This window comes from Asparagus officinalis, chromosome 6, assembly GCF_001876935.1.
Source record: "Asparagus officinalis chromosome 6, Aspof.V1, whole genome shotgun sequence".
NCBI classification, from domain to species: Eukaryota; Viridiplantae; Streptophyta; class Magnoliopsida; order Asparagales; family Asparagaceae; genus Asparagus; species Asparagus officinalis.
In genome coordinates this window covers 4,016,080-4,034,745 of record NC_033799.1, presented here as the reverse complement: position 1 = coordinate 4,034,745, position 18,666 = coordinate 4,016,080, and the positions used below count along the sequence as shown (strand labels likewise).

At 33.0% G+C, this 18,666-nt stretch overlaps 1 protein-coding gene across 1 annotated transcript; it reads left to right on the top strand.

Annotated features, from left to right (window-relative positions):
- On the top strand, window positions 461-17,495 carry LOC109844769 (myrcene synthase, chloroplastic-like). Its single transcript, XM_020413888.1, has 6 exons — window positions 461-633; window positions 1,654-1,812; window positions 3,399-3,548; window positions 5,241-5,496; window positions 6,200-6,569; window positions 17,459-17,495. Exons 1-6 carry the CDS (start codon window positions 541-543, stop codon window positions 17,493-17,495), a joined length of 1,065 nt encoding a protein of 354 aa, XP_020269477.1. The 5' UTR covers window positions 461-540.

Below are 18,666 nucleotides of genomic sequence, written 5' to 3'. Positions count from 1 at the left end.
GATTAATTAGGACAGGTTAGATTAAAATATTCTAAAACTAAACTAAAAAGTAATCGATCTGAAACGGATCTTAGAGAACTTCTTGCTACTCCTTCCTTCCAATTTTGGCAATCTTATAATATGCATTTAATTTATTAGTTGGGGGTGGAGTCACGCATAATACTTGATTAGCACGGCTAGCTATACTAACAAAATATACAGGAGGAATCAAACTTATATTTAAAACAATCCATTCTTATTTCATTAATTAGGTTGGATCTAGAAACTATTTTAGTGCACAAGAAACAACAATGCCTGCGTACTCAGGATATATTTGTAGGGACTTTGACAATTAGCGTTACATTAAAAATTTTTAGAGGGCACGTATGCCTGCGTACACGTGTTCATGCATGTTACACGTGGTGTGCCTGCCCCTTAGTAATTAATCTTAGCTTTACTTTATATAGATTGAGGCACGACAAAACTGTACTCTCAACTTCTTGTTGCTTATTTCCTCTTTAAGTAACTTCTTAATTGTTGCCTAATTCCGCTTTAAGATACATGTTGAAACTGAATTTTCCAGTTTCCGGCAATTGGCTCGCCATGCCGAGCCTCAATTTCTCTCCTGCCTCGGTCTCCTGCTCCTTCAAAATGGTTAGTTTTTTTTTTCTTTTTTTTCTTTTTTTTTCTTTTCCCCCCTTTACATGCCTGTTTTCCAAGGATTCTATTCACAAAGGAAAGCAAGCGAAAATATATAAGGTCTTGTAGAATTAAGTTTAAGTTCAATATATATGTTTCGCCGTGTAAAGTTCGACTAACAAACCGTAATACAATTATACGGAGGGATGACATTTCTGCAAACGTAAAATGTACGGTTAATTTCACAAAAACCACCCTAACTCTTAGTTTTTTATTTTTTAAATAATATTATTTTCTTGGGGATTTGTTTTTTGTTTTGCCTCGGGGTGTTTTTTTGGGGGGAGTGATTTTTGGGGGGGAGTGATTGGGGGCGTTCCAAATAATCCCATAAACTTTGTTTATCTCGCATAATCCCCTGAATTGTGGGGTGTCTCATAAAACCCACTGAACTTTGACCTTCTCTTCCCGGAACACCCTACATGTTATTTGTAAATAAATAAGATTTCCTTAAAAATTCCAGAAAACTAAGAGAAGGGTGAACACCCTACATGTTATTTGTAAATAAATAAGATTTCCTTAAAAATTCCAGAAAACTAAGAGAAGGGTGAGTTGCCTATAATGAGAAATGATAAATTAATTTCGTATGTTTTCTCTCAAGGACATTATATACAATTAGTTGCAATAACAATGAGGTTCGATGAAAAAAGGTTAAAGTTAAGAAATTTTTGTGAGACACTCTACAGTTCAGGAGGTTACGTAAGATGAACAAATTCAAGAGAATTATGTGAAAACCATCCAAAATTCTGGTGGGTTATCTAAAATTAACACTAGAATGTATTTAAGTGCCCCCCACACTCCACTCAACGAGTAAATTCTTTGGTGTAAAGTCTAAACTTTTGCCTGTTCTTCATGTCCTTATTTTCACTTGCTTTCCTTTGTGAATAGGATCCTTAGGCACCAAATATGTATATCGAACTTGAAGAATAATGTCCTCAAAAGTGTATGTATAACCTTCCTATATATTTAAACGTACAGAAGATCCAAAGGTCCACATCCCTTGGAAAAAGAACCAATCTATGTCATGCAACACTGGACAATTTCGTGGATTCAGGAAACCGATCACGACGATCTTCTGGCTATCAACCCGCTGTTTGGAACCATCGGCTCATCGAGTCCATTGGCAGTCATTATGATGTAAACTTTTATTTCTGTTAATTTACTGTTTACACTCTTGCTGCAGGTTAGCTGCTTCTTATACTTAATTTGAAACATTTTTTATAATCAAAACTTTCACACTTATTTCAAAAACAGAACTATCTTAGTGATTTTTGTTCTCATCATATCTGTCACACAACGTTAAATTGCTGCCAGGAGATCTGATATTTCAAAGGTCACAGGGATTATCTGTTACAGTGAGGGGCTACACAAACACAGAAGGTATCTATACAAAGTGAATAATAACATAGTACGACCTAATCACAATAGAGATAGAGAATTAGCACACAAAGATTTAACGCGGTTCGGTCACTATGACCTACGTCCACGGACGAGAACAGCACCTACGTCCACGGACGAGAACAACAGAGGAATTCATAATCATAAAAGAGAAGATTATAAGGGAGATCACTCTCTAACCCCACCAAAGAATCACACAACGAGAGAAATTAACTCTCTTGGTCTCTCTCTTCTCTCTAACTCCTCTCTATATCCGATGTCTCTAACCCTTCATCACTCCTCCCCCATTTATAGCATTTTAATTGTAATGTAAAATATGTAATGGTTGGTGTAATAGGTAGGCTAGGCTAGGAAAATAGTTGGGCTTAAGTGGAGGGACTAGGGAGTTGGGTGAGTCAAATACAAATTTTATTTTTCCTTCTTCATACAAAATCACGTGTAACATTATCTGCAACTCACCCCAAAATTCACGTGGGTTTCGTGAGATTTGCTTCTGAAAATTATTGTTTAAATTCTGAAGCAAACACATGAATACATGAAGATCCACATTCCTCTCTGAAAAAACATTCATTCTCTCAAAACTTGCAGCATGCAAATTGTTTAAGATCGAGGACAATTGAATTCTCTTCCTATTTCTTCTTGTGATTTTCTACTCGAAACCATGTTGAAACCAAAAGTTAAAGTTTCCTAACATCGGTTCGCCATGGCGAGGCACAACTATTTTTCTATTCCTATTTCTAGTTTGGTTCAATTTCTACAAATTATAGGAAATGTTTTCCACCCAAAATATGATTTCCTTGTATTTCATAAAAAAATTATAGGAAAAGTTTTGAGAATTCAAAAAATACTACTTTTCTTGTTTTTTTACTTTGCTTGTTTGGTTCAAAACAAGAAAATGACCCATAACTCTATAGAAAATAGCAAGATTTTCTATAATTTGTAGAAATTGAACCAAACACCCCTAAATTTATAGAAAAGTGTCAACTTTATAGAAAAGTGTCAATATGGTGTCAGATTTTTAGGTGATTTCCGTCCATTTTGAGAGGAAATTAATTTTTGTAAATTTTGATACTTTTTGTACTTTACAAAAATATTTCTGTAAATTTTTTTGAACCAAACACAATTTACGGAAATCTACAGAAAATTTTTAACTACAGAATTGTCATTGTCAGACATTTTTAGAAAACTTTTCTATAAAATTATGCAACCAAACACCCCCTAATGCTTATTTTCAAGAATCCTCAGGGCACCTAGTTATGTATATACATTGATGTTGAAGAAGTAATTACGCTCAATGCTCTCTTTCTCTCTCTATCAAAATGCAGAAGCCCATGCAAATGTTCTCATACCTTCAATCTAGAGCTAACTCAACAGCCTCGGACTACTTAGTGGATTCAGGACCACGACGATCTGCTGACTATCAACCCGCTATTTGGAGTCATCAGTTCATCGAGTCTATTGATACCCTTTATGATGTAAGTTTTTAACTTTTGTTTTAGGGTCTGTTTGGTTGATTGCTAGAATTATTGAAAAAGTGTTTTAATAAAAAAAATTAATTTTCATATATTTCCATGGCTTTCTTGGAAAATATAAGTTTTGGTTTGGCTCACCATAGAAACAAGGGAGGAAATAGATTTCCTTGCTTTACTTGTTTAGGATCAAATGAAAATTTTTAGGAAACCATGAGTACAAGAGAAGCTTCATCATACTTTAACATTGAAATCGATCAATCCATCAACTCTTCAACAACCCTCCCTATGTATCTACTGACTACTCCTCTATACTTGTAGATCGATCAATCCATCAACTCTTCAACAACCCTCCCTATGTATCTACTGACTACTCCTCTATACTTGTAGAAGGATCCTAAGATTCACTATTTGTGCTACAGCAATACAACATAAATTACTGTAGCATAAATAGAAAAGTTTGCATTTAAAATAAAATACTGTTACATTTACAAAATTACTGTGGTATTTAAAAAAGAATTACTGTATCAAAGCAAAAAAAAAAAGAGGGACGTGCTTTGCACGGGATGCACACTAGTTAATATTAAAGCTAACTTTTCTAACGCATTTCCAAGCTCATAACTAGGTAATGAGTTTCTCAACTTCCAGAATAAATTGCATTGTTCTTTTTTCTCCCCTTTCTTTTGTTTTTTTGTTTTTTTGTTTTTTTTTGTTTTGCCCCACTCAAATGAAAGAAAGAAGAAAGGAATTCGATAAATCCTATTCTTTGGTGGAGTGGAAACCCTCTTCGAGGTTATTTCTTGATATGTCGCATGTACTTCTGGTTATTTTTATGCGCTTAAATATTCTATTAGCCGCTTGACCTTCTGATCCCAGAATGTACTTCTGGTTATTTTTATGGTAAAAAGTCAGAAAATCCCTTCAACTTGTTGAAGGATTATCAGAGACCTCCATAGCTTTCAAAGTATCAGAAAACCTCAGAAAATCCCTTCAACTTGTTGAAGGATTATCAGAGACCTCCATAGCTTTCAAAGTATCAGAAAACCCTCCTTTAGTTAGCGGTTATTAGAAAACCCTCTTTTAACTTTAATATTTTATTAGAAAATCCTTCAAATAGGTTGATTGTAATTTTCACAGGCATGGGTAAATGTAGGCTAGGGTGGAAATGAACCAAATAATTAACAAATAGTTCGATAATTGTTCGAATAAGTATTCGCTCATATTCGATTCGGTAGTTCATTTACCACTAAACAAATATCTTTTTGTATTCGAGTTTACTATATATATATATATCATATATTATAAAGGAATACATTTTATTTATGAATTCTAATACTATTTGAAAATCAAATTCTTTAGCGGTATAAATATACTTTGATATTCGATAAGTATTCGTGAATATTCATGAATATTTATCAAATACCAAGTATTCGAGTTCGGATTCGAAAAACTAGATATATGAATATTAGAGTCCACATTCGAATTCGATAATTTTAAACAAATACAAATACGAACACCTTAGTATTCGATTCGATTCGATCGTTTACCACCCCTAAATGTAGCGGACATTTTTGCTAGTGAAAACTAATCATTATTGCTAATTAATAAAATAGATGATTAAACTGTATATTCAAAAAAAAAAAAAAATCTTGAAATATATTCATTTTATAACGCACTCTCCTGACTTTCATCTCAAAGAAAGAGGATGTCAAGGCACGGATTGAAGAATTAAAGCAGGGAGTCGAGCAATTGCTTAGGGAAACCGAAGATCCGACGGCCACACTTGAACTCATGGTTTCAATCCGACGACTTGGATTAGCTTACCATTTCCAAAAGGAAATTGGGAATAAGCTACAAGAAATCTACGTTGATGGATTCAAATCTTTACAAGGATTGAAGGAGACTGCACTTTGCTTTAGACTGCTTCGAGAACACGGTTACAGTGTATCCTCTGGTACGATTTATCTCATTCTACTTTCAAATAATTTTGTGGGTATATTTCACAAAACCCCATGAACCTTTGGGGTTTCTTGCTCAGAACCTTGAAATTTATATATCTTAAAATATATCACACTGAATTTTCCTGACTTAACTACTTGCTAGTAAAAATGAAGAAGGAGACAAAATTTCTGAGGCTTGAAATATTTTCCTTGAAGAAATATTTGTCCTATTTGGTAATTCAAGTTTGCTTCAGGTTAATGCAAAATTTCTTCCTAGGATATAGTAGAAAATTAAAAATTTTAGTAAGCATATATGAAACTTTTCACAAATTCTTTGTGAAACAAGTTTGTAGGATTGCATATTTTTTTTGAGAAAGGAGTAAGTATTGATGTTTGAAATCATTATAGGGTTGAAAAAGTGTCTCCAACAATCATGAACTTTCAAAACACCCATTAGTAAAAAACAGTCATTTTCCAACAGACTACTTCTAGCAGTCATTTGTTTGTTGATATTTTCATACTTTTAAAATTTTAAAATAACAATAACATTAATAATTAAAATAATATATTAAAAAAAATTAAGCTCAAATATCCGATGTGGGACTACATTATTTTTACATACAAATACTAGCATTTGTGCATCATAACTGATGACATTTGACAGTTACCAATTTACTGAATTAAATTTCTTACCAAAAGTTTGTATTTATGATTTAGATATATTCAAAAAGTTCAAGGAAGGGGAAGTATTCATGAAATGCTTAAGCCAAGATGTGAAGGGTTTGCTGAGCTTATATGAAGCTACTCACCTCTCGATTCCTGGGGAAAAAATATTAGAAGAAGCTAAGGAATTTTGTGCGAAGCATCTCTCGAGTGTAAGCCAAGATGTGGATATAAATATAGCTAAGCAAGTGAGACGTTCTCTTGAGGATCCTACACATTGGTTGATCCCGAGATTGGAAACAAGATATTACATTGATGAGTATGAAAAAGAGGAGGAAATGAGATCTTGTTTGCTTGAGCTAGCCAAGCTAGACTTCAATGCTGTGCAAGCCGTGCACCAAAAGGAGATCAAGGAATTATCGAGGTAATTAACAGCTTGACTACATAGACACCCCCCCCCTCCCTTTTGGATATTTTTTTGCTTTTAGGAAAAAGAAAGTATCAAGTGGTGTCTCATTATCTTAAATGATCAACTAGGTGAGACACATTATATACACTACATAGAGTAGAACATACATGTTAGATCTGAGATGCAAGCCTCGATGAGAGCTAAATCGATTTGCTATAGTTTTTCGCTAAAACACAAAATAAGTAGCAAATATATAGAAAATAAAAAATGAACAACCAAATCGAAAACCAACCTAGGAACATGTGACATTTTTATAATGGTTTGGATAACAATCCTATGTCCTCTCTTATCATTCGAGCTCAAGTCGCTTTCTGATTCTTCATCTTCACTTGAGAAATCCTACAATGTTACCTTAAACCTCTTATTCTTTCTTTTATAATCACTCTTGTTCATGAAAGGGCATTTATTTCTGGAGTGCCCGAGTTTGTTGCAATGATGACAAATAATTTCATAATCTAAATTTATAATTAACACCCTTAACATTTTAAAAATTTTATAAACACTCTCAAAAGTTTATATAATAAAAAAGCAACATAAAATTATAAAATTCCAAAATTTGCAAACAACAAAGTTGAATTTAGAACATTACCATCGGGCACCTGAAAATTTAAAGTTGGAAAAAAATAACCTCAGAGTTATAAAAATTGTAAAACAAACTCATTCACAAATTAAAAATCATAAAATATCTTAAATTTTCAAAACTTATAACTAGTACATATCAATTTTGAATATATCAACAGAATGCTAAAAATTTAAATTTTACAGAAAGCAATCTAAAGTTTCAGTAGTTACAAAAAATACCCTCAAAATTTTAGAGTTGTAAGAAATATTCTGACATTTAAAAACTTACCACCAATATATGAAATATAAAAATTATAAGTATCCAACTTAAAATTTAAAATTTAAAAAAAATACTCTATCAAGGTTTAAAAATTTGCACAACACGGCCTCAAAAATTCAAAATCATAAAAAACGACTAAATTTTCAAAACTTAGCAAAGAAAAGAGTAGTTTACTGATATTCTTTCATTAAGATATATAAATTTAACTTAAATTTAAGGTTTACTATCCCTTTTTAATATTTAAAAGTAGTCTAATTTTATCAAAAAGATAAATATAGAGAATGATTGGTGTTGGCTCAATAAAAAATAAAACAGAATGAATGAAAGACACTATTTTTTAAATATTTTATAGAATAGTCTATTTTTTTAGTAACTTAGGAGTCTTTAGAAGGGAATTACGTGAACTTTTTTTAGTACTTTTGTATGCTTATGCGCATGATTTCATCATATGAAAGTGTACTAGAGTTAGCATTAGTCTTTAGTTTATAATTTTTTTAAAAGTCTATCAAGAACTAGGAACAAGCTCTAGCTATATTCTCTTTTGTGTTATTTTAGCCCACTTTTCATGAGTTATCTTATCTTATTTGCTTTAATTGTTCATCTTTATTTTATAATGCTATTTTAAGTGTTTTTTACTTTTGTGTGACGCCCCTGGGTTCACACAAGGCTGCAGTCCAAGGTAAAATCAAGGATGTCAAACCTACCATGCACCACACCGTGTAATAACATATTTTACCATCACAATTAACATCTATCTAGTAGAGTCAACAATAGGTGTAGGTACAAAAGCAAGTAAAAGATAGTGCAAGAAGTAACTGATGAAGTGATAGTGATCATATTAATATCTCATCATCCAACATACAGAACTTCATAGTCAATGTCTGAATAGATAACTGAAATACTCAACAAGTTTCAAATACAAATATCCGACAAGAGGAAATAAGGCACACAGCCTTTACAACTTCTAGAATAAGACTTTCAAATGTCTAAACAAAACTACAGTGGAGCTCCAAAATAAAACATAGCTAAAATAGACAGCTGAACACTAAAGTGTGTCGCTATCAACCTGCGACTCTCCGGGCTCCTGGCTCGTTACCTGAAAAGGGGAGGGACAACGAGCGTCAAAGCGCTAGCGAGCAATATCACAACCAACCCCAAGGGAACAGGGCTCGTTGTATAAGAAAATACAGTTAATACATAATAGATCTAAAATCATTGATCTTACTAAAAAGGATTTTGGTATTTAGAAATTTACAACACGAGCATAGGTACGTCGAGCGAAATAATCCAAACAAGGAAACCCTCATGTATATACCTTATATCTCAAATTGTAAATCCCTAAACACTAAACCCGAGGTTCTAGTACAGAAAACAATAATAAAAGAAGTACAACTAATCTCAGAGCATAAATACAGTGTCATGTCATAGCTTACATGAGCATCATGTTATAACTTACATGTATGTCATGTTATAATCTACATAAGTGTCATGTCATAAACTCCTGTGAGAAAAATCATATACAGGGTTAAGAAATATGTCCGATACAGGAACTAAATACTGTGGTTTTCAAACACATGGAATAAGTGGCAAATGTCCAACACGAGGACTGAAATGGATTATAGTCCAACACGAGGACTTCTATGGATTATAGTCCAACACGAGGACTGTGTAACTGTGAAAAGTATATGCAGATAGATATACATAATCTAAACTTGCACACATCTCGGTGTACATGACTAAACTTGTGTCAAAAGTCATCCCACATGTACAGATAAGTCATTAACATGATAAGCTAGGGTCAGGTTATCGAGGCGAGCCCGAAAAATAACTCAAACAGATCAAGAATCTGTAAAACAGCTCATCAGCACAGCCTCAGCTCACCAGTCGACTGACCAGTCGACTGAGAAGCTGAGAAAAACAAAACCAGCCCGTCAGTCAACTGATAAGTCGACTGATGGCTAAAAATTTGCTCATCGATCGACTGATCAGTCGACCGACAGACTGCAGAACCTCTGCACAGATTTGCTATATACACCAAATTCGATCTAAACTCATTCCCATCAATCCCAAGCATGAAAATACTGATATTAACATGTAAGAACTAAACTGAAATATAAATCCCATAAGTGAATACATGAACAAAACCCTAAACATGTGTATTTATGTTTTAAATCATTCTTAAAACAAAACTCATGTTAAATCTCATGTTAAAAACAAAACTCATGTTAAATCTCTTATACACACATTTCAGAACTAGATCTCCTTAATAAAACATTGTTGGTCCTTTTATAAACTGAGAGGCTTAAAACCCTACCTCATATACCATAAAGATTCATTCTTTGTACTAAAAATACGTTTTTGGCTAAATCAAAACTCATTAAACTCAATAAATTCGTGTAAAAACAAAAGGGGCAGAGTTGGGCGAGATGTTACTCGCCTCTGGGTGATGAACGACTCCTAGGTCTGAGAGAGTGTGGATCCCCTTGCTGCAATGTGAAGATTTCGCCAAAAATCCTCCAAGTTCTTCCCCAAATCACCAAGAGCAAGGCTAGGGTTTGAGATAGGGGAGAGGGGGCTAGGGTTTTCTCAATTCTGAAGGTGAGGGGGGTGATTTCGGGTGAGAGGGGATATATACGAACAGTTAAACCCGACCCAAACCGAACCAAAATCAAAACAGACCCGAAACCTGAAAACTGGAAATCAACGTATCAGTCGATTGATGTGTCGACCGACACAGTTAGTCGACTGATGTGTCGACTGATCTGGAAAATTTTTGTTTTTGTGCATGTTTTACTTATTTGCAAAAACCAACGCGCAAAACTCTACACCCATATTCTCATATCATCTCAATTAACTTGTTATCATGTACATCAATGACCTCAAGCTATTTATCATAAAAGAATGTTATCATGTACATCAATGACCTCAAGCTATTTATCATAAAAGAATTATTTATTTACTAATAATTCATATATATTCATATCATAAAAGAATTATTTATTTACTAATAATTCATATATATTCATATAAAAATTTACGGGGTTCTACATTTTGTAATACTATAATTTCTTAGGTCAAGCTTAGATTCATGTCGGTCCAAATAACATGATGATTCAAATTGGCTTCAGATTACATTTGTCTCCTGTCAATTCATTTATAAATATGTAAATTAAATTAGGTGTAGCTCATTTAAACGAACATCAAAGAAAATAAATAAATCACATGCTAAAGTTTAGATATCTAAGTGTGCAAAAATTATCAAAGTGGAATGGAGGAACAAATTTTAGTAAAGAAATAAATTGAAAATACTTAATCATGGTGTTTTACCACGTACGTTGCATGTGCATATAACCTAGTGTAAAATAAAAAAATCAAGAGGTACTTCTTCATTACATAAATTTCCTTGAAATCTAATTTGCATTTCAAAAATTCTAAAATCAATATGCATTGATTAATAATAAAATTACTGCAAAAAACTTAAATTAAGAACTAACTTTTAGGCCCATATGGATCATGACAAGATGAAAATTTTTAAAAAATATTAAAATGAAGGAAAATAAAAGTAGAAATTTAGAATGAGAAATATAATTTTACGTGATAGACATTTTAATTTTATAGCAAACACAAACCCTACAACCTCTCATGTTATCCTCATGTGGATTTCCTGTTATGTTTTTTTAATCTCTTTCTCCTAATGTGAATTCTTTTTATGTTTGGTTTTGTTTCTCCTCATTTTGACCTCTTTTTTTCTTTTCTTGTTACTTTTTCCTCAAAGTCAAATACAATAATAGAAGTAATAACAATATACCAATATCATCTTGTAATTGTTATACCCCACTGAATTTTTGAGGGAGTGGAGGTGTTACGTGTAATTTTTCTAAATTAAAATGAAAATCCAATGGCTCTTAGCTAGCGCTAATAAAGGACCTGAGCAGGTTTAAGTGAAACTGATGATATAGGTGAGGGCAGTTATATACAATTATTCTAAACCAAGTATTTTTTTATAAATTCTAGTAATTTTAAATTTTTGTAAAAATTTAGACATTGATTAGGTTTGAAATTACTTCAAGAGTATTAACTATTACCTGAATATATTGACTATTATTATAAAAGTTAAACATAAAACTTTTGTTGATATTATCTCTGTTAATATAGCTTGTATATATACGACATATGTACAATTTTTTTTTTTTTGTAAATGAAAAATTTTATTCATTTGACCATATGGAGAATTTTGTGTACATCATCAGAACTCAAAAATTGAGTATCCGTCTGTTCCCTGCAAATTTATATACAGTTACAGGGAAATTATCCATTTCTCATCTTCTGAATGTATATTACTATTTAGAATTATTGTTAGCATGTTCACCTTGATGATTCTGGTGAGTTGCTCTATCCCCTTGCATTTTTGCTTGAAGATTCTTGTATTGCGTTCCCACCTTGATGATTCTGGTGAGTTGCTCTATCCCCTTGCATTTTTGCTTGAAGATTCTTGTATTGCGTTCCAACCATATATGATATATAGAGTTGCTCTATCCCCTTGCATTTTTGCTTGAAGATTCTTGTATTGCGTTCCAACCATATATGATATATAGATGTAGACAGGGCCATTCTTTTAACTCTATGCTTGGAATCTTTACCTCGAACACTTGAGTTGTACCAATGTAGAAGGAGATTCCAGTTGCAACTCTTCCATTTAAACTGTAACCAGTCCATGATGTTGATCCAGATTTCTCTTGTGTAGGTGCATTCAAAATATAGATGATTTCTGTTTTCTTCTTCAGCACCAGAACATAGAACACATTTATTATCCTGGATGATTCCTCTTTTTTGAAGCTTATCCTGTGTCAAAAGCCTGTCATGCACCATCAACCATGAAATGAAGGAATGCTTAGGATGATTAAACCCCCCCCCCCCCATTTTGCACCATGGCACTTTGTCAACTGCAGGGGACAGAGCTTGATACATTTTCGATAGCTTTACTTTACTGTTGTTGCAGCAGTTGTCCTTGATGAGCTCTTGTAGGTTCTCTACCCCTCCACATTGTTGCAAAGCCTTGTTTCTAGCTTTTAAGAGCTGCTTCCACATCCAAGAGTCACTGTTCTTGACTTTAACTTGCCAGATGTACAATTTGCTTATGTATATATGAAACATGTAGCATTCTTTTACATAAACATTAAAATGGAGTTGGCACGTGCATTCCACGTGTCCTTTTCATTAGTCTTGTACTATTATAGAAGTCTGTAGGATGTCAAAATATTTTCTTCCAAATATTGCCCTCAAACACATACAAACATTATAAACACACATACATCCCATGTAATTTTGTATGTCTCGGTGATGACATACATATATGCATGAGCACACATATATGCTCAATATTAATGTCATAATTACAATACCCCCAATTAATTAAATTAAAGTAATATAATAATTGCAATAAAATCATACATTTTCATGTTTTTTTTGGTCGATGAACTTAAATTTTATTCATTTCCCAAATTGAAACATTTTGAAGAACATCAAAGAACCAGGAAACCTGGAAACTCAAAAAGAAGATTACAAGCTCTCAAGTATCTCTTTCATATGTACATGTATATCCTCATTTTGAACCTTTGAAAAAACTACAAATTTGATGTCTCTAAAAATCTGAATTGGTTGTCTTTCTTTAGCATGAAAAATTCTCTGATTCCTCTCTTTCCAACAAATCATATAAACTGCAATGGAGAGACACATCCTTTTCAATTTCTGCATAGGGCCTTGACCTCTCAAATTATGAGAGTACCAGTTCAAGATCAATCTCCAAACACAAGACCTCCACCTATATCTCAACCAGTCCATTAGCATATTTCAGATTTTAGCTGAAAATTGGCACTAAAAAAAACATGGTCCCTTGTCTCCAACTGATGACCATTACATAAAACACACTGAATCTGATTTGTGCTCAAAATACCCATTCGGCACAATCTATCATTGGTGAGAAGTCTTGCATGACAAGTTAGCCATAATAGAAAAGAGTGCTTAGGATATAGGAAGCCATCCCAAACAGTTTTTGCTCAGGCAACTTCATTTGCGGGCTACACAAGTGTCTTATATACTGAAGACAACTGAAGCTTATCACCAATGCAACATTCAGTTAACATATTCTTTGTATTATCAGCATGACCAAACTTATTCAGCAACATGTCTCTCACTTTAAGGAGCTGTCTCCACATCCATGAATCATTAGCCTTTGATTGAACTGCCCATATGCTTTGATTTTTTAGATAGTTACCATGTATCCACTTGATCCATAGGAGGTCTTTTTTGAGATGAATCATCCACAGGAGCTTTGTAGCAGCAGCATAGTTTCAAAACTTAGCTGAAAAAAATCCCCAAACCCCCTTGCTCTTTCCTTTGACAGACAGCTTCCCAGTTCACCAAATAAAGTTTTCGTCCCCACAGAAATTCTGAGCACATTCTGTCGATTTTCTCTAAAACTTTTATTGGCAATATGTAATTGTTAAGCCAGTAAGTTTGAATGCCCAGAATAACAGATTTGATCAATTCAAGTCTACCGGCATAAGTCAGACATTTCTTTTGTTGCCAGGATTGAAACTGATTACTGATTTTTCCAATAAGGCTAGAGCAGTCAATGTATGAGAGTCTTTTTGCATTCAGTGGTAAGCCCAGATATTTCATAGGTAGCACTCCCTCAGGGAATTTCAGATAATTGCATATCTGATCTTTAAGGCTATTATTAACTCCACTCAAGTAAACAGAGCACTTTCTAGAATTAGCTTCCAAACCAGAGACTTGTCCAAACTCTTGAAGGCATGTAAAATTTTTTCCAATAGAGTTCATATCAGCTTTACAAAACAGTAGCAAGTCATCATCAAAGATTAAATGGTTAATCTTCAATCTGTAACATTTCGGGTGGAATTTGAAAGAAGAATCATCTTTTAGAGTATTGAGCTTTCTAGATAGGTATTCCATCCCAATGAGAAAAGATAGGGGGAGATTGGATCCCCTTGTCTCAGTCCTCTTGCACCATGAAAGTAACCATGCAGTCCACCATTTAAAGATAAGGAGAATTTGGGAGTGGAAATGCATTCCATGATCCAACAAATCATGTTATTAGGAAAGCCTAATCCAATCAACATACTCCTTATGAAATCCCAACTAATAGTGTCGAAAGCCTTCCTTAAATCAACATTCAGCATAGCTCTAGGAGAGTTATTTTTCCTACCATAGTGCTTAATAAGATCATGAGCCAACAAGAAGTTACTAGAAATGAGCCTCCCCTTTACAAAAGCACATTGTGCATCATTAATCAGATAGCCCATGATTTTTTGCACCCTAGTAGCAATAACTTTAGAAATGATCTTATAGATGACATTGCAACAAGATATAGGCCAATAATCAGCAGCTGACATATGATTGAGCACCTTGGGAATAAGAGTAATAGATGTGTTATTAAGGGAACCCAAAAATGTACCTGAGTGAAAGAATTCCTCAACTGCTAGAAATAGATCCTCATTGATAACACTCCATGCAGATTTGTGTACCTGAGTGAAAGAATTCCTCAACTGCTAGAAATAGATCCTCATTGATAACACTCCATGCAGATTTGAAGAAGTAAGCATTGAAGCCATCAGGTCCAGGAGCCTTGCTGTCAGGCATTGAGAATAATGCTTGCTTGATCTTTTCCCTAGATACAGGAGAACTCAGAGCATGCTGTTGAGCAGAAGTTAAAGTAGGACCATTAGAGATTATATTAGAATCAACAATTGAATTGGCCTTAGTATATCCCAGGAGCTTCTTGTAGTAATCAATGAGTTCTGATGCAATTCCAGGCAAGTCGGAAATTCTAGAGCCATCTGCAGTGTAAATTAACATAATTCTGTTCTGGTGCCTCCTAGATTTCATAACTGAGTGAAAGAAATGAGAGCCCTTATCAAAATGAAGACCCCATTTGATATTTGATTTTTGTCTCAAAAATGAATTTTCATTTTCCAATAATACAACATATTTCTTAGTGCACTCTTTCTCCTTTGAAATCAAAACAGCATTAAAAAGATCTTTGCTCAGTTTGGATTGGATATCCAATAGTTTAGTTTGAGCTCTTAGAACTTGCTGGCTTATGTTCATGTAATTCTTCATGTTGAGATCCTTAAGAGAATGCTTGAGGCTTTTGAGTTTTGAATAGAATCTGTACATATTATACCCCCTGACATTGTGATTCCAAGCTGACCTCACCACTTCTAAAAAGTCAGGATGTTTAGCCCACATATTGAAAAATTTAAAAGGCTTTTTACCTTCAAAAATGTCATCACCAATAGTGATAAGTCCATGGGAGTGATCAGAGCAAAGGGGCATCAAATATTCCACTTGACTTGTAGTATAATGGTGAACCCAATCTTGATTGACCAAGGATCTGTCTAACCTACTCCATACTCTTGTTTCAGCATCCTGCTTATTACTCCATGTGAAAAAATACCCAGTAGTTTTAATGTGACTCAGTTGACTAGATGAGATAAAATCTTAAAAGTCTTCATTTCCAGCACCAGAAGCACCTCCAATTTTTTCATCTCCATTTACAATAGCATTAAAATCTCCACCCACAAACCATGGGCAGTCAACACTCCTTTTGAAAGTTAATAGATCTTCCCAAAGAGTTTTCCTTTCATCATTCAGGTTGTGAGCATAAACTGCAGTGAAAAAGCATGACAATTTGTCATCCTTATATTTTATAGCACAGGTGATATATTGATCAGAGGATTTGACCTCTTGAACTGAAAGCATTTCACTATCCCATAGTACCCATATTCTAGCATTATTTGCCAATTGCTTATTTGATATCCACTTCCACTCTTTTGCAATTTTCTTGCCAATAAATTGTAATTTCTTATCCCCAACAATTTTAGTTTCTAAGAGGACTAGAAAAGAAATATTGTACTCTTGAATAAATTTTTTCACTATTCCATGTTTAGAGGATTTGTTAAACCCCCTAACATTCCAAATTGTACTCTTGAATAAATTTTTTCACTATTCCATGTTTAGAGGATTTGTTAAACCCCCTAACATTCCAAATAGCTAAGTGCATTATTATTCCATGTTTAGAGGATTTGTTAAACCCCCTAACATTCCAAATAGCTAAGTGCATTATTGATAAGTACTCCCTCTATCAGCATTAGAGGGATCCAAATCAAAAATTTGGTGGTCAAGAATAGAAAATTGAGAGGCTTCCACTGATGTTCTAGGATCACTCATAATAGGTCTTTTTGCAGTGTTAGCTATAGTGACAAAAGTAAATCCACTTGAATTAATAGGAGGAGAGCAAGAGTAAGCTTTATGTTTCACTTTCTCAGCTTAATTGAAATCTGTGCATGTTTTCCCAGCCTGCAGAGAAACAGGAAAATTCTGTGCATGTTTTTCCAGCAGTGCACATTTTCATGTTAGTTATGTAACATTCCTCATTTTTGTTGACTGCAGTATAACTATATAATAATATTTAATATTGTATTAATATAATATTTATATAAAATAATAAGATTCATAATTATGAAAAAAAATATGAGAAGAAAATATATTTTGTTACTAATTCTCATAAATTAAAAAAATAATGTAATCATGAAGGTAATAGGAAAAGTCATTCAACTTTTCATTACTCCACTACCTTATTAACCCACCATCCATTAATTTACTCATTCATTAAGATTTATTTTTCCATTAATCATATTTAATTGCACCATTGCAACAAATACCATTACTCCTCCACTAATTATCCATAATATCTCAATTATGCAGCTCTTCATTTTTCCTCAACTAATTATCCATAACCTGTCAATTATGCACCTCTTTATTTTCCCATGATCAACGAAAGTTCCCTATCAAGGTCGTTTTTTGCCAAATGTGCATAAAAAAAAAGATTTTGTTCTATATATGTGCATAAAAAGAATATTTTTTTATAGTGAAATCGTAACTAGGTTTTCAATTTGATTTAGTTGTTTTGCATTTGCAGGCCTAAGCACCTTCCGATTCCATGCGAGCACTTTTGAATGATGTTTACTTGAAAACGAGATTTTTTGTTAACAAAATTTTATGAATTTCAGAATAAACTTAATCTAGGTAGGTGAATCCACATATTACTTAATATAGTTTACTTTACATATAGTAAGCACAAGTTAAGTAATCTATTGAAGAAAGCACATCAAACGCATAATATGCAACTTTCTTCTTTTAGTAGAAGAAAGGAAGACCTAGACAAAATTTCAATGTCAGATGATGAATGATCTGTCAACGAGAGAAAATATTATTTAAGTTTATTGTATTAATGATGCATCAAGAGAATGATAATTGTCGTATTATTTAAGTCTATTTAGGCCTGTCCATCCGGGCCGGCCCGGGCCGGGCAAAACTGGAGCCCGGACCCGGGTACCCCGGGCCGGGTCTGGGCCCGGGCCCGACCGGGCCGGGTTCCGGGCCGGCCCGGGTTTTTTCTTTTTTTTATTTTTTTTTCAAATTTTTAAATTTTATTTAAGTTTTAAATTATAAAAAAAGACAAAAAATAATAATAAAATAATAATTTTATTAATCACTTAAAATGACATAAATTATAAATAAAAAATTATAAAAATAAATTCTTTATTAATAATTAATAAATCATTTACAAATTACAAGTATAAATTTATTTTGGAATTCATCACATCACAATAGATAAGTACATCCCAACTAGGTTTTTTAAATTTCTTTTCTTTTCTTTTTTTTTTTGAATAAAAAATCGTAAAATTAGTTTAATATTATTATATTTTATATAATTATGTATTAGTATAATACTTCTAAATTATTATGTAACTATATATTATATATACATATATTATGATGTAAATATATTGTAGATATTTATAAGTTGTATAATTAAGACGAGAGAGAGAATCACATAAGTAACCACTGTAGCCGTTGCTCGTTGGGGCCAATGGCGAAAGTAACCGTTGTAATATACCTATACTTATATACTAAGAGAGAGAGTATACAACAACACCACATATAAAATGAGTATACTTATATAATAGGCGAGTTATACATTATATAAGAGAGAGTTATACCTTATCATATACATTATATACTAAGAGAAGAGGTATATCTACTATATATATATATATATATATATATATATATATAATTATAATATTATATTATATTATATATATAAGAGAAGTGTGTACTTAA

Excerpts from the sequence above, each read along its gene's own strand:
- LOC109844769 (XM_020413888.1), top strand. The coding sequence starts at position 541 with ATGTTGAAACTGAATTTTCCAGTTTCCGGCAATTGGCTCGCCATGCCG. Across the intron at positions 634-1,653 it reads TCTCCTGCTCCTTCAAAATG|AAGATCCAAAGGTCCACATC; the intron begins GTTAGTTTTTTT and ends TTAAACGTACAG. Across the intron at positions 5,497-6,199 it reads CGGTTACAGTGTATCCTCTG|ATATATTCAAAAAGTTCAAG; the intron begins GTACGATTTATC and ends TTTATGATTTAG.